The sequence below is a fragment of the Manis pentadactyla genome, chromosome 11 (genome assembly GCF_030020395.1).
Source record: "Manis pentadactyla isolate mManPen7 chromosome 11, mManPen7.hap1, whole genome shotgun sequence".
NCBI classification, from domain to species: domain Eukaryota; kingdom Metazoa; phylum Chordata; class Mammalia; order Pholidota; family Manidae; genus Manis; species Manis pentadactyla.
In genome coordinates, this window is record NC_080029.1 from 4892122 (window position 1) to 4912114 (window position 19993).

General features: G+C 60.8%; 1 protein-coding gene across 11 annotated transcripts in view; it reads left to right on the forward strand.

The window, feature by feature from the left end:
* BEGAIN (brain enriched guanylate kinase associated) overlaps positions 1-19993 on the forward strand; it is a 47102-nt gene that overhangs the window by 6158 nt on the left and 20951 nt on the right. For 2 of the 11 annotated variants that reach the window (XM_036881959.2, XM_036881968.2), the window contains exons 1-2: positions 8313-9831; positions 10449-10477. In XM_036881959.2, coding sequence (XP_036737854.1) covers positions 10464-10477 — 14 coding nt within the window. In that variant the 5' untranslated portion in view covers positions 8313-9831; positions 10449-10463. Of the gene's footprint in view, positions 1-8310; positions 9979-10448; positions 10478-19993 lie in introns of those variants that run through there. The other 9 variants (XM_036881960.2, XM_036881969.2, XM_036881961.2 and 6 more) reach the window with 6 other exon arrangements.

A 19993-nucleotide genomic window follows, 5' to 3' on the forward strand; every position in this document is an offset into this window, starting at 1 on the left:
TCCCACTACCCATCTAATTACACCCTGGGCCCCCATGTGCCAAAGGCTCTTGCCTCACAGCATTATTTGATGCTGTTCCTCACCTTCTCCCCTGTGTATCATTGAATTGCACATAGCAATTAGTAATAAGGACTGGAAATAACCATGGGTTAAATAAGACAGGGGGTTATTTCTCCCAAGTTAAAGATTTGCCAGAGGCAGGTGGTCCAAGTGTGATGATGACTCAGTGGTCACCAGGAACCCATGTTCCTTCTCTCTCTCTGTCCTCCATCCTTGGTATGTGGCACCACAAGTTTACTACATGGTGCAGTATAGATGCAACAGCTCCAACCATCACTTCCATATTCCAGATATGAAGCAGGAAGGTGGAGAGTGGGAGCAAAAAGGGCACAGGCAAGCTGTTTGATCCCTTTTAAGGAGAATTCCCACAAGTCACACCCAATAATTTCTGTTTATATTTCTTTGGCTACCCCTGGCTGCAAAGAAGCCTGGGAAATGTAGTCTTTTAACTGGGTATCTAGCCTCCAGAATAAAATGAGGGTTCTTTACTAAAGAATGGGAGAACAGTGGGCAGCTAGCAGTCTCTACCACACCCTCCTATTTTGCCAGACTGATGTAGTTCTAATTTCCCCTTCAAGCCCTGGGCTCACCCTTGTCATGGTGGGAGCCTGCTTTTCCGTGTCCCTGCACCCAACACCACGCCTGGCAGAGGAGATAAGGAGACATCATGAGTGGAGTGTGTGAGGCCCAGCCCAGAGCCCACCCCTCCCCACCCGCACACAGTGGGTGCTCATTCAATGCAGGCTGCCTCCCTAGGCAGACAGAGGCCAGGACGCGACCTTCTTTTCTCTAGCACTTTCTAAGCCTGAAGCCCAGCTCCCATTAGGAAGAATCAATTTAGGGGGAGGAGGCCCCTCTACCACATGCTCTCTGGATCAATGGGCAGGCGGCATTCAACTGATCACTGGCTAGTGAGGGACAGGTGGCCCTGACCCCTCACTACACAGGGCACAGGGATCCCAGCCCCTGGAAGGAGAGAAGTGGGGGTCAGCGAGGTACTTAGGCTTAACCCTGAACTAAGGAGGATGCTCTCAGGGGCTGGCTCTGGGGCACAGGATCCTAACCCCGGCAGTCCCCAGCAGGATGGCCACAGCTCCCTTATGGAGCCCAGGGCCGAAGCCCCCAGGAAGGAAGCATGCGGAGAAGACCTTCAAAGGTGCAGACCAAGCCCCAGCCCAGGTCAGAACCCCCAGGGCCAGACATCTCACCCTGGCTGGGCGGCACGGCTTGGCCAGGAGGAGACACAGGCATTACCCAGCCTGCTGTCCACCCCCAAGCCCCTGAGCACCAACCCCCTGGCCCAGCTGCGCTGCCGACGGGAGGCCAGGCTGTCCTTCTCCAGGTTCCTGGATGAGGTCACCGTGCGGGTGCTGGACCCTGGGACCCTGGGGGCCTTCCGGGGGCTCAAAGGCCTCAGCTCGGAGACTGCCCCGGGTGAGCAAGGCCCAGTCCTGGCCCAGGAGCCCCTTGCTGGGGCTGCAGCCCCAGAGAAGACCCTGCCCCTGAGCCCCCAACTGTCCTCGGAGGTGGCAGGTGAGGCTTCAAGCCGCGCAAGGCCGGGCCAGGCTGTGGAGATCAACGGGTCTCCCGTGGGCAGCGTCAGGAATGGAAGCCCAGCAGCCCCCCTCCAGAGGCCTCCCAGCCGGGTGAGTCTCAGCCCAGCCCATCCCCCAGAAGGGGTGTGCTGTGGCCCCTCACCTTCTCCCTCCACGTGCCCTTTCCCCACAAGTCCTGCTGACCTCCCCAGATTCCCTCAGTGACACCCCTTTTATAATAACTGTAACAGGAAAGACCTTCAGTGCCAAAAGAATGAATCTCTAAGGTGAAATGTCTGGCTTTGGGACAGGCAGAATAATTCTGGACTGAGTGTGCATGAGTAAACAATAATAATACCACCCCATTGGCTGAGCCCCTGGCATCTTACGACAGGATTTCATGTGATTATCCCTTCGAAATTGTGAACCTCAGACACCTCCACGTGAGGTAGGGTGCACAGTCCTGTCAGGCAGCTAGGTGGGTCCATGTCCTTCACAGCTGTCTCCCTTTTATGGAGCTGGAAACCGACGCTCTGAGGGCTGCTGCTTGCCCCAGGTCACGTGGGGGTCCTGGGCTTGGACTAAGGTCTCCAGATCTAAATATAGGGGTCTTTCTCTGCACCTCTGTACTGTGCTCCAGACACACACCCTGGGCTCAGATGCTCAGGCAGGAAGATGGGTGAGAAGGAAGTTGAGCTGTGCAGAACGTCAGGGTACCAGCACCCAGCCTGCTCGGCGCTGACCTCTGTCCCCTAGCCATCCGTGTCCCCTGAGGCCAGGGTGAGTCCTATGGGCTGTTGAGGACTTTGCCCCACCCCTACTTCCCTGGGGTGGACAGCATCGTGAGGGCTGCAGGGCCAGGCAGGTGGAGATCTCCACCAGGCCCCTCTCACAATGGCTTCCCTTCAGGGAGAACTTGTTTTAACAGAGAAGTCCTGGGTGGGGCCATAGCTGATGCCTGTGGAGCCCTTCCTCGCGCTGCTTTCGCTCTTGAAGCCAAGCTCAGGGGTCCGTCCATGCCCCGGTGTACAGGGGAGGAGACTGAGGCACACAGAGGTTGTGCACAGGAGCAGGGGTTGGGCCCAGGCGGGCTTAACCTCCCTCTGCCCTCTGCTCCTGGGTGTCGTTTGCCCTCAGGGCATCTGCCTCTCTCTCCAGGGAAAGCCGGGGGTGCACAGCTAGGGGGGCGTTCTGGTACTTGAAGTGCCCCAGCCCTCCCCTGTGGGGCTGCTGCGACCAGCTGTACCCAGCTCAGCCCAGAGTTCTCAGCTCACGTTAGACTGGGATCAAGGGTCTGCTGCCTGCTGGTCGCCTGGACAGGGCACCCCCTCCTGGGCCTGGGTTTCTCCAGCTGTGAAAAGGCAGGAATAGCCATGATTTTCCCTTTGCCTTGTGGTGGGGAAGAGTCCACCTGGCTCCCAGTAAGCACCATGCTCCGGCGTCCTCCTCAAGGGCCTGGCAACCAGGGACCCCATCTCACCGCCACTGCAGTGAGCTCTGCACATCCTACAGACTCACTCTGGGGGCCGCAGGGCCCCAGGGAGCCCATGGCACCCAGGCCGCTGGAGGCTTCGTGTCCTAAGGCTCCTCACACATGCCTCCTGGGGCTGCCAGGCAGCAAGGGCCATGGGGACCTACCTGTTGGGTCCCAGCAGTGGGTGCTGGGGGTGGGGTCCTGCCCTGGGGGTCCTTCCCAAGCAGCTGGCATAGGCTCCTTGAAGGGAAAGGTGGGCATCAGCCCCTACCCCACGCCAGGGTCATAGTGAGCACCTGGGCCCCTCCATCTCACAGCAAATACTCTAACCAGGTGCTGAGAGGGCACCGGTACCAGGCCCACTTCACGGACCAGGGACCGGCACAGAGAGCTGAGCCAGGTGGGGTCCTGGCCGGGTCCTGCCCTGGCTCAGTGAACCAGGCACCCACAGGGACTCAGTCACTGGGATGATGACAGGGATGAAGATGGTGGTGACAGCCCCACCACATCTCCTGCCCTCCTGACCTGGACAGGCCTGTGCCCCCAGAACAGCCCCCTGGGTGGGGTTGGAGCTGTGGGGCAGCAGGCCAGACCTCCGGCCTCCAGTCATCGACCCAGAGGGACAGTGCCTGGGGTTCCACCACTAACCACTTCAGGGAAGAAGCCACAGACCAGGGGAGGGCCCTGGATGTCAGCCCTGCCTCTGCCCTGTCTGGTTGGGTGGCCAGGGGTGACCCTGTCTTCCCCTTCATTGTCCAGCAAGCAAGAAACCACTGCAGAAGGTCCCTGGGACCTCTACCTGTCACTGTCCCCAGACCTGGTTCCAAGGCTCACTCATACTTCAGTGTGAATGACTCAAACCAGCTGTTTCCTGGGAACAAAAGAATCAGAAGAGGTAGGAGGGCCAGGGCTGGGGTCATGGCCGGAGCGGCAGGCTGGGGGCTCCGGAGCGGCCCAGGTTAGATCCCAAGCGGCGCAGCCGGATCCTGCTGAGTGGCCTCAACACATTCCTCCAGGCCTCCGTCTCCCCATAGATCGATAGATCGGCAGGGCAAGCCGAGGTGTGGGCAGTGCTTCTTCCCAGCGGGGGACCCCCAAAGTGCTTCTGGAGGGGGCGGCTGCTTCCTGGCTCCCCAGCTGTGTGGGCCTGAGCTTCCAGATCTTCCACATTTTTAGTAGAAGCCAAAACTACGGATTTTAAAATGTAAATGCTCCCGATTTTTAAATATTGGCTCAAATGTTTTTTAAAATCTTAAAACCCTCTTGTAGGCCAAATACAACACGCTGGTGGGCCAGGTTCAGCTTAAGAGGCCAGTTTGCAGCCGCTGGCCTAGTCCGTCAAGCTTCCCATCTGCCCTGGCGCACGGCTGGGGACCGAGGCCTTGCCCAGGCCACGCAGAGCCCGGGCTAGCTGGGGGCTCAGACGGGGGGCGGGGCACACACCCATCAGCCCGAAGCCAGGTCCTCTGGGCCCCCAAGGGGAAGGAGCTCCCTGGCCCTATCTGAGGACAGCCCCAAGCCAGGCCAGGGTTCAGGTCCCCACCTTGCTGGCTGACCTTGAGCGAGTGCCCACCCCTTTCCCCTTGATCAAGTAATGCCACCTTGGCATTGTGGCTACGCTGTGGGTGGATGGCCCACTGTGTGCCCTGCACAGGCTAGCCCCACAGGGGATACTGAGGGACACCAGGTCAGCTTCTCGCCCGGACAGTCGGTGTCACTGCCGTGTCCTCCCTCCTCCTGGGGATACCCTGCTCTCCTCCTGCCTGCCTGCCTGCCTGCTTCTTCTCCGGCTCCTTGGCTGGCTCTGCCCCTTCCCTGGGCCCTGACCTTGGCCAAATCCTCTTCCCATCTGCCCTCACTCCCTGGGTGACCCCCCTTTGAACTCCAAATACCTGTACCCACCCCCTTGTCCATGTCCTTTCTGGGACATCTGATAGATGCCTAACCTCTGGACCTAAACCCTGATTTTCTTCACCCAACTGGGCCCCTACTTCTGGTGACCAGGACCCCACACTCAGGGCCTGCTCCTCCCACCAGCTACCCAGTCCTTGTTCACATTCCATCCTGACCTCCCTGTTGGCAGCTGCAACCCCCAGCTTGGCCGCAGCCTCCCCTTCCTCTTCCCTCCCTGCTCAGTGGCTCCTCCCATCAGACGCTGGGAGAATATCAGCACCACGAGAGCACAGAATTGCCTTCAGTTTGTTCACTGCTGAATCTTCTAGAAGAGGGCACACGGTAAATGTTAGTTGAGTGAATGCAAAAAGACAAGGAAGGATGTAAAACATCTTAGAAGGGTGTCAAACCCAAATGCTTGAATTAAGAGGCTCGTTCTCCAGAGTGGCCATAGCCCTTTACTAACCTTGTTCCCGACAATCCCTTACACATGGCCGCCTTGTCACTAATAATGTCATTTCAAGAATTTCTACCTTATCTCCAATCCGTAAGGACGTTGAGAGACTCGCCCGAGGTCACACAGCTGCCTATGAGGCCCAAATCTCTGTCAGTGGGAGGTGGGTGGCCCTGCCCTGGCCGTGCCTGGGATTGGTGCCCCCCGCCAGCCCAGGCCTCATCTCTGCCCACCATATTCCTCAGCTTGCTTCCTTCCCTTGAGGTGGGAGGGGGAGCAGGGCAACGGGGAAACCAGTGAAGCTGGAGCCCGGAGAGGATGGAAGGAGGCCCAAGGGGCTGAGCTCTGGGGCTGGAGTCACCCAGGGCCACACAGGAGGTCAGAAGCAGAGCTGGGACCAGAGCCCAGGGCCCTGTGTCCCCAGTGTGGCCCTTGGCACCCAGCAGACCCCTCCCCAGGTGGGAACTTGCTTTCCTTCCTGTAATTTCAAGAATTGAAGGTTTGGGGGGCGATGGGCAGCAATGCGACTGGCAACACGGTCCTGGCGAGGATTCACACATGTGCTCGTGGCAGCCAGAGCTGGACTGACCCACATCTGCACAGGGGCTCCCTGGGTGGGACTCTGTGCAGATGTGCAGTTGTGTGGATTCCGTGCCAGGAACCAAGTGTGCTCAGGTGCCCCCTGAGCATGAAGATGGGCTTTAGGGAGGGGCACGGGATGGTGTGCGGACAATGTGGGCCGCGAGAACAGGCTAGAGGATGGGGGTGGGCAGCAGGTCCTTTGGCTGGGGATTAAGAGCAACTGCAGTCATTCAGACGTCACCAACTGCCATTGGAAGCCCTCCGTGCCAGGCCCTGGGGATAGACATGGTGGCCGAAATGGAGGGCGCTGCTGTCAGAGACATCGTTTACAGTGCAAGGGTGGGAGAAGGGGGTGTGGGGGCAGGCAGCTGACCAAGGAGGATGAGAAGCCATTTGGTGGGGGAGAGGGATTACTGTGGGTGGGTGGCCAGAGAAGGACGTCACCAGCCATGCAGAGATTTGGGGCAGAGCATTCCATCCAGAGGCAATAAGTGCAAAGGCCCTGAGGCAGGATCAAGCCAGGTCAGCTTAGGACCAGCAAGGTGGTCAGTGTGGCCAGTGTATGCCAAGTGAGGGGCAAGTGGGGGACTGCGGTCAGAGTGTTAGGTGGGGCCAAATCTGCATATAACATCCCCTCCCCGAGGCCGGACTGATGGCACAGAGTTGCCTCCCTCCATCACCTCCTGGGAGCTCCTACTGTGTGCCAGTCACCCTACCCAGATGCCACAGGGAGGGTGGCAGCTGTGGAAGGCTGATGAGAGCCCTGGCTCCAAATCTCCACGTGGGTGCATGCAAGTTGCAGGGTGTCGCCTCTTGGAGCCTGTTTTGGCATCTGTAAAATGGGTGTTGTAAGACCCACCTCACAAAGTTGCTATGGGGTTTAAATGGGATTGGTTTCCATAGCGGGGCTGAAGGCTGTGCTGGCAACAGAGTGGGGCCCACTAAAGAGTGGGTGGGCCTTCTCCTGACCCAGATGACCCTCCTGAAGCTCAGAGGCACTCAGGGAATAAGAAAAGGCAGCAGGTGCAGGAGGGAGGCAGTGGGGCCCTGGTGGTCAGCAGGGAGCTCAGAGCGGGCTGTGGGAGGGGATGGGCATTCTCAGGAGGGAGGAGATAGCAGGTGGACAGGGGCAGGGGCACGTGGTGTAGTCCAGCTTGGCCTATAGTCGGGTTTGCATGATGTCAAGAGAAAACAGGTGGCAGCTGGGCTGACCCACCTGGAGGGGACATGGGAGAGTTTAGGGCAGACAGTGATGAGGCCGCAGGTGTGCTACAGAAAGAGGGATGAGGCCGTGAGTGTGGGGTGGCAGGAATGACAGCCCCCAGAGCAGGGATGGGCTGTCCTCCAGAACACTCAGAGTACCCCCCTGTGTGAGGAGAGCACCCAGATCCCACTTGCCTGCAAGTCCCTAGAGGGGTCAGGAGGCATTTCCTGCCCCGTCACTGCACACTGGGGACCCTGGACATCCCACAGGCCCTCATACTCACAGTCCCCACCTGCCCCTGCCCTCCTCCTATAGCAGAGGCACCAGCTCTGGCCCAAGGCCCAGGCAGAGCCCCCATTGGCCCCCTGCCCCCAGCCCCCAGGCCTCAGCTAACCTCAGGTAACTTTGAGCAAAAGCCATCTCAAGCTCTGGTCTTGGCTTCCCAATCCACAACAGGAACTTCTCAGGATCACCCCCAGATCTTGTGGTCATGAATTACACAGTCAAGACTTAAACGTGGGGCTCTGGCCCCAGTACCAAGATCATTGCCAAAGGCACCTCCCCGTAGAGCCAGCCTCACTGCTCTCCCCGCTCCCAATGGCACACAGCTGTGACAGCTCATCACGTGCACATCCAGGGCCTTGGGCATGCCTCCCACCCACTGGGCAAGCTGCTGAGCCAGCCACAGGACACCTCTGGGAGACACAGGCCCTGTCCCAAGGAGGATCTGGTGTGGAAGTCCAAACCCAACAACTCTGCTGGATCTCCATGGAGGGCTGCCTGGAGGAGGCAGCCTTTAAGAGTGAAGCCAGTGTTTGCGGCATAGGCACTGGGTTTGGGGAGAATTTGAGACATCGTGGTAGGAGCAGAGCCAGACTCCAGGGCTTGGAATAGCGGAGTGGAGGGAGGGGCTGCTGAGGTGCCAGAGCTCGGTCCCCTCCTGTTCCCTGTCAGCCTCCACCCCGACTTACTCCCCACCCCCTGCCACCAGGGCTACTCAGAAGCCTTTTCCAGAGTCCCTTCTGGGAGACTGGCCTTTTAGAAGAGCTGAAACATTCGATATAAATAATTAATGCTAAATTTTTAAATTAAATTTTAATATATTCTTATTAATTTTAGACAACCCTCCTGGCAGGTCATTGACTGTGAGTGATTGAGGCAATAGACCTGTGAGGGGTGCCCCAGCCTTTGGGTGGGAGAGGCTCCTCTCTAGGAATGGGATCCAGGCCTGGCTGGGCGCATCTCTTTGAGCTTTGCTTTCCTCGTCTGTAAATGGGAGTGACAGCCACCCTGCTAGTGGCCCTGGAGAGCAGACTGTGCTATCAGCGAGTAAGGGGAGGTGGGTGGTGGTGTCATTATCTTTGCTACTGTGCTCAGGGTGGACGCCCAGGACCAGGGTGGGGGTTCATTTCTTAACCATTAACCTCTGGCGGGCATATGCTGCCCGCTCCCCAGCCCAAGAACTTGGCCTGCAGCTAATGAATGAGTGGGGAACCGTTGGTAGATGAGGGAACTCTGGGACTTTTGGGCTTGGATCCGAACCTGGTGGGGGTTGCCCCTAGGAAGGCACGGCTCCTCCCACCCGCGCTTGCCCAGCGGAGGTCAGGCCTGCTGGGCGCTGGGGGTGCCCTGGTGAAGGGACGGGGCTTCTGCCCGAAGCCCGGAACTCACAGCCAGAAAGCAATCGTCAGGAAAGGGCGTGCCACGGTGATCCAGGCATGCGTCGCATGTGTTTATTGAGCGCCTGCTGTATGCTGGGATCTAGGGTGCTGCGCGCGGTGATGGGGACCTGGGAAAGGTGGGCCTGGGGTACATCCGGGGCTTTGGGGGAGGGGTGGGCCGGGGAGAGGCCGCTCTTCGTATCGCTGGAGGAGGGTATATAGAGGGGTCCGGGCTCGTGGGCTCCGACAACTTTCAGAGTGTTGGAGATTATGTCTGGCAGCCAATCCCGGCCCCTTGGGGATCCTTTCTCCTGAAATTCCTTCCCGCCCCCCAGCCCCTCCGCAGCCCGCCGGGGCTCAAGGGCACAGAGCGCCTCGTCCGCTTCCCCCCGCCCCCAGCCCCAGCTCGCAGGTAAGGAAACAGGCCGGCGGAGTCCCGGGAGGGCTGCCCGAGCGCCCGGGGAGCTGGCGGCCGAGGCCCCCGGGCCAGGCCTCCCAGCGGCGGGGCTGCGCTCTCACCCGGAGGGGCGGCGGGGGAGGCGGTGTGGGGCCCGGACCCGAGCGGAGCGCGCTCCCGGCGGACGCGGCGGCGGCGCCCGGCGCGAGGGGCCGGAATGGGCAGTCATCAGTCTTCCCAGGTGTGTCGCGTGGTCCCTGGGTTCGGCTCCCCGGCCCCCTTAAGGCGCGTCATGGCTCGGAAAGCCTGGGGGAAGCCCCCGGAGCGGCCTCCCCCGGGCAGAGGAGATCCCGCCCCGCGCCCCTCGCTCCGCGCAGGAAGTGCGATCCCGCCCCGGCCGCTTGCGGTCCGGGCCGTCCGCCGGCGCCCGTAGGGTTAACGGCAGCGGGTGGGTCCTCCCGGCCGGTGCACGGAGGGCTGCCCCGCTGCGCCGGGCTGGGCAGGGAGGGTCTCCGAGCCACGCGCGGGCGGGTCTGCGCAAGCCGGGCAGGGAGCCCCGCGCGCGAGCAGGGTGCGTAAGGGTTAATCCCTCGGGCCCGGGAGGGGCGAGCCAGGCCCGGAACCGCGGAACCCGAGGCCAGCGGGGTCCTGACTGAGTAGTCTGGGGCCCCAAATGCAGTCACCCTCGGATTGTGCGAGTGTCGGGTTCAGCAGTCCCGTACGGCTACCAGTCCCCCGGGTTGAACCTTCTCCGACTCGGAGATTCTGCGTTTCGAGCTCGGCTTCCTCAAGGAAGGAGCGCGGGGCTGGGAGGGTTAAAGGGGGGGTGGGGGGAGCAGCGGGGGTTTCGGTCGCGGAAGAGCTAACGGGGCCGGGCCCAGTCCCCCTCCTCCGGGCGAGCCTTGGATGCCCCCGGGCCGCGCCACCCCGAGTCTCCGGGCCAGCCCCCTCCTCTCCCCGGGGGGCGTAACTCGGTGCCGGGGAGCGCGGCGGCCGGGGCGGGCTCACCTGTTACTCGGCCGGGGCCGGGCCCCCCGACTGAGTCCCAGAACCGCTGCCGGCGGCTGGGGGCGCGCGGACCGGGCTTCCCACCCACCCCCCCAGCCCCGCGGGGGTGCCCGCTGCGCCCGGCGCGGCCCCGGAGCTCACGTCTCCTGCCCGCTGACCCTCTCGTTTGGTTTCTCGCAGGCCTCTGCCGCAGACATGGAGAAACTCAGGTGAGTGCAGCGTCTCCCGGGCGCGGCTCGCGGGGCCGGGTCGGCGGAGGGGGCGCTGGGGAGGGCGGGGGACAGGGCCCTGCCCGAAGCCGCCAGGGGGCCCGCGCCCACCCGGGAGGCCCGGCGCGGGCCGGTGCGCCTGTGTGTGGTGCGTGTGCGCGCGCGGCAAGACCCTGGGGAGCCCCGCGCGGGGGCCCCCGGCGGCGGGGGAGGAGGCGCGCCGGCGAGGGCTGGGCGGGCGCGTACGCGGCGTGCGCCGGCCGCCGGGCCCTGGCCTGGACTCTCGATGGTTCTCCCGGGACCCCCCGGGTCTCCGCTCCTGCTGTTCCGCCCCGGGGCCCCGCGCCCGCAGGGCCCCCCACCCCCAGCGGACAGTTGCCTGGTTCTCAGCTTTCAAGTTTCCGCCTTGTGGGGGCGGGGTGGGGGATGGAGTGCTCGCTGCCGGCCGAGGAGGTCGCCTTTGGAGCCATTCTGGGGGAACCCCGCGACGGCGTCTGGGGACTGTCCCCCGTGGCTTCCCTCCGGGTGCTAAACTTTGAGCCTCTGGGGACTCCCCTGGTCCTTCGTGGCGCGCCGGGATCGGCCGATCTGAATATTCACGACTTCCTCCGCGACTTCCCTCGGCCATCCTGACCCCCACTTTGGGAACACCCCTCCGGTGTTTTCCTTCCGGAGTCTGAGCCGAGGCGTTGTGTGGGCAGCAGGCCCGGCTCTGGCTGCTGAGTATCGGCACCCTCTCCGTCTAGAGGGTCCTTTGGCCTCCCTTCCTCCTCCCTCCCAAGGCCAGACTCAGCATCTGTGCCGCGGGCTCTAGCAGGTGCATGGAGGTCCTGCGGGGCAGGGACCCAGCGGAGCCCAGGCTTGTAACAGGGCAGATCCCGGGGTCCAGGGGGCAGGGGACCCAGGGCCTCCTCAGCTGAACCTTAGTACTGGGAGCGAGTCGCTTGGGCACGCCCGTGTGGGAGCCTTGGGTAGGTGGGCTCACACAGAGACCCCAGCCTGGATGCTCAGAGCAGGGCCATCTCCTGGCCACTGAAGTGGAGTGCAGCGCCCAACAGCCGCACCCCACCCTTCCTCCCGGGTCCCACAAGGCCACCACCCACTTGTCCTGGGCTGGGAGGAGGGGTCCAATCTCAGGTTGGCATAGTTCAGACCCAAAATGAGACCTTCAGCCAGGCCCACCTTGTCATGGTCAAGGTCTAGGTGGGGTTGAGGAGGCCCAGGGAGTGGCAGCTCTGTTTACGGCCACACAGATGAGCTCAGGCCAGAACCCAGGCCCCTGACCCCAGGCCAGGACCCTCCCTAGCGCTCCACAGTGGCTGTCATCTCACCAGTGCCCTGACCTGGAATGGGTTTCCTGCGGAGGAGGGGATGCTACTTAACTCCCCTGGGACTTGAGGAAAGGAGGTCTTTGGGGGGTGCCCTGTGGCCAACCTGGGGAGGTTCCCCTGTGGTTCTCTTTCTCTCCCACTCTCCCATGCCCAGTTAAGGCTCTTGAGTGCCCACTTTGTGTGCTGGGCAGCAGGGACAGAGACATGACCCAGCCTGGTAGAGGATACAGGTGGGCAGGTGATCTGGGTGGGCAGATTGCTTCCTGAGCTTCTGAGGGCATCAGGCTTTGCCTGGTGGGCTGAGGGCTTCCCTCGGCCGAGTCCTAAGGCTGGGGGCAGTGTCAGGCCCTGGGCTTCTAGGCTGCATTGGCCCACACACCCTGTCAGCTGAGGCAGAAGTCTGGAGCTAGCAGGAGCAGGGGTCCCATGTGTCCAGGACCCAGCATAGCCTCGCAGAATTAGGGAGGGTCCTGCCCTCCTCTCAGAGTTCTCAGAGCTACCTTGAGGGCCTTTCCAGACCATTCCTTCCTGCCCAGTGCAGGGGCTGCCCCTGTAGGGTCTAAGCTGCCCCTGTCCTGCATTTAGTGTCAGGGGTCCAGGACTAAGAGGCCCAGAAGCCTGTAGGGGACGTTGGTCAGCATGGTGTCCTGCACGGTAAGTTACAGGGTTTGGAGTCCCACAGGCCAGTGTCTGGCAAAGTCCTGACCCTCTCTGGGCCTCAGTTTCCTCAGATGTAAAGATCTAACACCCCACCTTGCAGGGTTCTTGGTAGGATGACATGAACTGCTGTGGGTGCCATGCCTACCTGGGTCCTAGCCCATATCAGGGGCCCAGGTGGAGGTTCACTGTGGAGCATCTGAACTGCACAGTATGGGTGCCCCAGGCAGGAGGAGATGCACTTGTGGTCCAAGTGAAGGGGTTTTGGGGTGTCTGAAGAGACAAGCCATGCCCAGATCCTGCCTCCTGCTCCCCAAGTCAGTGTCTGCCAGTAGCAAGCCAGGCCTGGGAATCTGAACTGAGCTCTGAGGGGGCAGGCCCTCTGCCCATCGACACGTGACATACATACCCCCACCCCTGGTGCCAGCCACCAAGCCTGACTTGTGGGGAGGTCTAGCAAATATTCGTTGAATGAGCAAAAGGGCTATGTTGTCACCCTCAGTGACTCTTGCAAGCAGGGCCTTCCCTGCCCCAGCCCCTCTGCAGCTCCCCCTCCTCCCTGCAGGGCCACTTCTGAGGCCTGAACAAACTCTCTGCCTTTGCCATGCTGTTCCTTCTGCCTAGAATGCCCTTCCACCTGCCTTCTTGTCTACATGACAAACTACTTGTCCTCCCTGACCTTATCTCTGTGGCTTTTTTGTGACCCTCTTGCCGCTCAGCCCCAAGGGGACTCATTCCTGCTCCCTGTGCCAGGTCCGGCACTGGACACAGAGACACAGTAAGACTCAGGCTAGCCCTCCAGAGCAGGGGCACAGGCCCATCAACAGGTCCTTCTAGGAATTCCAGGCTGGGGCACTGGCCTGGGGTATCAGGGAGGGCTTCCTGGAAGTGAGAACACTTGAACCAAGGCTTGAAGATGGATACATGTTTGCAAGGACAGACAGGACGGGCCTTCCAAGGGGCACAAAGGCCCTAGGGCCTTGAGGAGGCAAGGATGTGTTCAGGGAGACAGGTGAGGGGCCGGCAGTAGAGGTCGGCCTGTTCCAGCAGAGCGTGGGTCTGACCCCCGCCATTCCTGCAGCCCCAGGGCCCGGGAGGGGCTGGCCCACTGGAAGGCTCCCCAAGGCCTTACTGGCCCTGCACTGGCCCCGTGTGTGCCCCCTGCCCCTTGCCTCTCTCTCATTCAGCCATCCTCCCACTTGGAAAAGTCTTTCTGTGACACGCAAATATTTGCAGATATTAGTGAGTCCCGGCTGGCTCTCTGTGTGCTGAGGCGGCTGCGCCGCTAATCCCCAAATTAATCCCCTCCTTGCCTCCCCCTGTACAGGGCCCCCTGCCTTCACGACCATCCTGGCCACCGGGCTGCGCGCCTGGGGGCAAGCCCCCTCCTCTGTGTGAGCGTTGGTCCCTCTAGCATACTAGGAAAGTGGGTCAGTTGCCTCGCATGGCAGCTGGGATGCAGAAGGCGCCCAGGACACCCACCGCCCCTCCCATTCTGAGTCTGCCCCTCCCCCACCACACTGACTTGTTCAGAGCTGTGAACTGTGACAGGCATACAGAAAAAGTAACACATATCTGGGCAGTTTAGAGATTGAGTTCACGATGACCGCCGCACAGGTCAGGAAACCGAATGCTGCCAGCCCTCCAGGCCCCCCACCCTGCAGACCCTCCCCCCTTCACGGCCGCCTCCAGCTGCTTGGGGGGCTCCCCGGTCCTGGCTTGTGCTGGGGCTCCGTGTTCTCCCTGCGGCTCGGCCCCCTCAGAGCCTCCCTCCCTGACAGGGCTTTGTGTTGCCTGGTCTAGAACCTCACGTACAGAGTCTCAGCTTATGCTTTTCAGGCTGGCATTTTCTCACCAAAGCGTGGTGTTTGCAGGAGCGCACGGAGCTGTCCCTTGTTGGCTGTCGCAGGGAGCGGCATTTGCGAGCAAAGTCAGTGCGATCTGTTTACTCGGTGGTGGGCGTCGGGGTAGCTTCCAGCCTGGACCGTGTGAATGAAGGGGCAGCGGACATCTCTGTCCAGGTGTTCGGGCAAACGTGTGGCAGTTCTGGGGGCACGCCCAGGGTGGACCTTCTGCAGCCGGTGGCACGCCTTTGGTCAGCCATCGCCCTGCAGAAGGAAGCTCCGTGTCCCCACGGCCTCCCAACACTTGGCATCCTCAGGTGGCGGGCACGGGGCTCTTCCCTGGACTACCGCCCCCTTGGGGTTCCTCTTTTGTGCGTCCTGTGCACGCTTGCCCATCAGGCTGTCATGCTGATTTGCAGGGGTTCTTCCCGTAGTCCTTGTCAGTTACCCATGTGGCAGATAGACCTCCTGCTGGTTGCTTGCTTTTCACAATTTAAATGGCCCGCCGATGAACAGTTCTACTTTTAATTCCGTTGAACATTTTAGGCATTTACTTTTTGATTAAGGCTTTTTGTATCTTGTTGAAGAAACCCTTCTATTGTTATGAAACTATTGGTCTTTAATCCACTTGAAATTGATTTTTTCACATAGGGACATGAAAATGTTGGGGCCCATAATCTCTGATCTGCTCATGTGACTAACAGTCGTGGTCCCCGTGCTGACTGACGTTCTCCAGGCTGGGGATGCTACGGGCAACTCAGGCTGGCAGCCTAGAGACAGAGACTGACGGATTCCAGGTCATCTCACAGATGTAACATCACACTGACTTCATCTCCCATGACTCTCCCGCCGCCTCCTAGCCACCTGGCCTCCTGGCTGTTCCATCAGCTCCGGCCACAGGGTCTTTGCACATGCTCTTCCCTTCTGCCTGGAATGCTCTCCCCCAGATACCACATGACTCATGCCTCCCCTCCTTCACATCTTTTTCAGATGTCATGGGGACAGGAGCTTTCCTGACCACTCGCTCTGTTTACAGGATAACCCTCCATCCCTCTGCCACTTGGATCCCACCTGAGTTGAGATGTTTTTAATTTATCTTATTACCTGTCTCCAACCCCCCCACCCAAGAACAGCAGCCTCTGCTGGTCTCCCATGCTTAGAACTGGTACATAGTAAGTGCTCAGTAAATGCTCTTACTAAGACTAAACTGTGGCAAACAGTGAGGAGGAGGAGGTGGGGCTGCTGTGTCCCCCTTCTCATGATGCCTGAGCAGAGGCTCCCCCCCACTCGCCCCCCACTCAGCCCTCGGGTAGTAGGGGTGTTTTTGGGTTTTTAATCACCTGTTGAGAGGCCCTCAGAGCTATGAGAACCTCTGCGGAGGGATTTGGCCTGAAAGAAACGGACACTTGAACTGAGATGAGTTGGAGTGAGGGGAGTGTGCCTGGCAGGGAACGGCATGGGCAAAGGCACAGTGGTAGGAGGTCTGACCTCCTTGGAATTCTCGGCCTCTTGCCCTCCCAGCCATGACGGATCACATCGCTGGATGGGGTTTGGGGAAACTGAGACCAGAGGCAGAAGGGGGCTTGTCCAAGCCTCTGGGGCCAGGAAAGCCACTGTCCCTCCAAACAGCTGGACCCTGACCAGTGGGAGGGGTCCTCCCTGTGTTTGGGCCAAATGAGGCAGCCTGCTGGCCTGTGGATGCCCAGGACGCCTGTCCCCTCAGGCAGGCTTCCTGTCCCCTGCTTCCAAGACCCCCCTCCTTAGGGCCACACCAGTGCCCTTCTTGAAGTTCAGAGCTGAGGGAGCACCCCCAAAACCTCCAGGCTCCCACATGCCCCTCAGAAGACCCAAACCCCTTGTGTGGCATCCAGGCCCCCTTCAGCCCTGGCATGGCTCTGCTCCCATGGTCACAGTGCCCTGGCCTGCCCACCTCCACGCCTGCCCCTCCAGGGAGTCCTCTGTCCCGGGGGTGCCCTCTGGGTTGTCCTGGTGATTTGATATGTTCATTGATCGCATATTTGACAGATATTTCTTGAGCACCCACTACCGGCCAGAGGCTGTTGCCAGCACTGAGGGTACAGTGGTGACACAGACATCCTCTAGTTAGGGGGGACAGAAAACTTTTTAAAGTAAATCATACAACCGGTGCTGTGGGACCAAAACTCCCACCCCAAACCAGAAGGGCAGTGACGGGGTGAGGGTGGGGACTGCAGTTCCACAGAGCATGGCCTGGGCAGGCCTGGGAGGGTGACGCCTGGGTGAGGAGCTGAGCAGACGGCAGGGACGCCACGCCGGCGTTCAGGCGGAGAGAGCTCCAGGCAGAGGGAGCAGCAGGTGCAGAGGTGAGAGGAGGTAGCTCACCACAGGAAACGAGAGAGGCCCGGGTGGTTGGGCCCAGTGCCTGGGAGGCCAGGGAGATGACGGGGGACAGGTGGAGCCGTGGGGTCCAGAAAGGACCTTTGACCCTGGCCCTTGGGGACTGCTGAGGGCTTGTGAGCAGGGCCATGATGTGGCCAGGTCTGTGCTGCACTGAGACCGGGCCGGGGAATGGGACAGAGGTGGGAGCCCAGGCAGAGGCCAGTGCAGGGGCCGGGGAGAGGGGATGGCAGCTCTCACTGGGGCGCTGGCCACTGAGGTGGGCAGAGGATTCTGGTATGTCGTGGAGGAAAGTGTATGGGTCTCCTGACAGACTGAATGTGGGGTGCGAAGGAAGGGGGTGCACCTGGACAACCTCTGGGTGTCAGGCCTGAGCGACTGAGAGGCTGGAGCGGCCGTGACCTGGGACAGGGACAGCTGTGGGGGGAGAGGGGTTGGCAGCTGTGCAGGCTGCTGGCTTGCCTACAGGCCCAGGGTGTCCCCTTTTCTGTAGCAAACTGCTACCCACCTGCTCTGGGCAGGCCCCTGTGCTGGAGGGCACCCCAGTCCCTGGGGCAGAGTGGGCGGGCAGTTGATGCTCACTGGAGACCTGAGCCCTGACTGGCATGTGGTCTCAGACCTGTCAGCTCAACAGGAAGTCCTGCAGTGGGGCTGGCCACTTGCTGGGTTTCACCTGACACCTCCAGGGCTGCTGTTGAGTTGCCTTGTGCCTTCCCTTTAGACCCTCTACTGTCCACCCCTTGTCTTCTCCACCCCAGCCAGCAGACCCAGCCCCACCCTGAGTGGGGTCCTTAAGGCTCTCCACTTCTAAACCTGATCCTAGAGGAGAAAGGCTTATGGACTAATTCTTACTATGGTGTGAATGACCACCACACCTTGATATTTTTCCTCAGCTTTGGGAATCAGGGCATTACAAGAGACCCTCCTCATGGACTGTTCTCTTTTCTTCAGTCCTGCCCTTCAAAGTCTCCTGTCCGCACAGCCCATCTGAGACCCCGCTCCTCTGGGAAGCCTCCCTGATGAAGTATATGATCAGAAGGTAGAGTCAATGGACTTGAATTCCAGATCTGCTGTTTACTGGCTCTGTGGTCTTGGGCGAATTTCTGAACCTGATTCTCAGTTTCTGCCTCTGTGAAATGGATATAATAATAATAGCACCTACCTTAGTAGGCTGTTTTGAGGATTAAATTGGCACGTGGTTAGTGCTGTATTGCTTAGTTCTGGCTGTTAACTGCCTGCCCTCCCCCAGATGGCCTCACTTGGCCCTATCTCACCAACCATTGGGCAGGTGGCACTCTTCCCATTGTGAAGGAGAACCCGGTGAGGCAGGGCTGGGGGGATGAGACTGATGGTCCTAGACTGAGTCGGGACCACGAGAGAATCCCAGAGCCGGGGGCAGGGGCCTGCTGCACCCCTAGACTGTCTGCACTGTGCCCAGGCAGGGCACGTCGCCAGTCCTGGTGGTGGCTGGGTACTTTAGAGCAAGGGTGTGCTGTGTGGCTGTTCTCGGAGTTGCGCCTGACCCCGTTACCCAGGGCCAAAGCAGCCGCTATGAGGCCTCACCCGTGCCCTGCCCCGGGCGCTGGCCCCCTGCGCCTGTACACGCTCCCTTCCCCCTCCCTGCCACCTGCGAGTCGGTTCCTCCCCCATCCCCCATAGCCGCCCAGAGGCTCTGGGGGCAGCGCGCTGGGGCGTCCGTCTCAGTGGAGCTGTCTCCACCTGAGAAGATGACCACGGAGCTGGGCAGGCCTGGGCGTACACCAAGTGTGTGCTGGGGGGATGCGGCAGGCCGTGGAACCTGCTGCATGCCCCTCGCGGCCGCAGGATGGGGGAACTCTGCTCAGCAGGGTGTGGCGCTGCCAGCCCTGTGCCTGGCAGGAGGGTGAGGGCCGGGGTTGGGGACCATTGGTGACATTTGGGGAGGCCGCCCTGGAGAGAGCAGGGCATCCTGGGGGAGTCCTAGTCCTGGCTCCCTGCTCACTAGGCAGGTGCCCTTGAGAAAGGCCCTCGCCCCCAGGCCACGGTTCCTTCATCTATACAAGGGGCAGCATACCCCACTGCCCCAGGCCTTGGGTGAGGAGGTAATGGGGACACCACCATGGCACACAGTAGGTCTCACTGCGTGAGCAAATGATTGAATGGGGCTTATCTCAGGGAGAACCTTCCAGAAGGAGATCATAATGGTCGCAAGTGCCCCTTTGGGCTTTGATTACAGATGGGGAAACTGATGCCTAGAAAGGTGGCCTTGTTACTCAGCCACAGTGCCTCCTAGCCCACCGCTGATGCTGAAAGTCCACTGTCATAGCTCCAGGCATTTCTTTCCAGACTGTTTCACCCTCAGGACTGTCTCCTGTGGGTATGGAGAGGTGCGGGGTAGGTGGGGAGCTGAGGGCAGAGTGGGACCAACCAGGGACCCAGGGCATACCAAAGAGGCCAGTGAGGCGTGGAGGGGGTACAGAGTGGGCCCGCGGCTCCACACCCCATAGTCCAGGGTCACCGATGAGCCTCCCACAGCCCTGATTACCTTCCTGATCCCCAGAATTCCAGAAACAGGCACCCCCACTGTTCCAATTAATGTGTGCCATGTTTGGCTGCAGTGGTGAGCCGTCGGTGGGGTGGCCTAATTAATGAAGCCAGCGTGGGTTCTTGGTGGGCAGTAATGAACCTGGTCATCAAAGTATTGAATGGCAGCTCCTTCTCACCTGGGCTCCAGGGCAGGGAGGGCAGGCATTGGGACATTAATTTGGGGGCCCTTGGGGGCACTCCTGACCCCCCATGGGACCAACTCCATGCCTTCCATGCACCACCTCCCTGTGGACGCCCCTTGAACACCAACTCTGGGTGGAGGGCAGGTATGGCCTTGGGGCAGGGGAGGGGGCAGGGCCAAGCTGTGCACAGTCCCGCTTTCCAGGCCTCCAAGTCTAGAGGGGCAGACAGAGGACAGGCCGGGTGCTGGGAAGGAAGGTGTCACCAGGGTGCCAGGGAGTCCCAACACAGCCAAGGGTCCAGGGACACTTCCTGGGCCCGCTCTCCTGCGGCGGCCCCCTTAGCGATCTCTGTCCTGGCTCACTCACCAGGGGGACAGGCCCCCCACCTGAGCCTGCTGCCAGCCCTCCCCACTGTGGGGTGCTGCTCTGGGTCTAAGCACCCTGAGTGGGAGGACTGGACATGGCCTGTTGACCACAGCCCACCCCCACACCACCCCTGCCCCAGGCCTGGGCTCTGGCCACACCCCTCTCTGGATGGCCTCACCTCCAGGCCTTTTCTGCAGGTGCTGGAGGCCCTCGTCCATGGGGTCACCCCTGCCT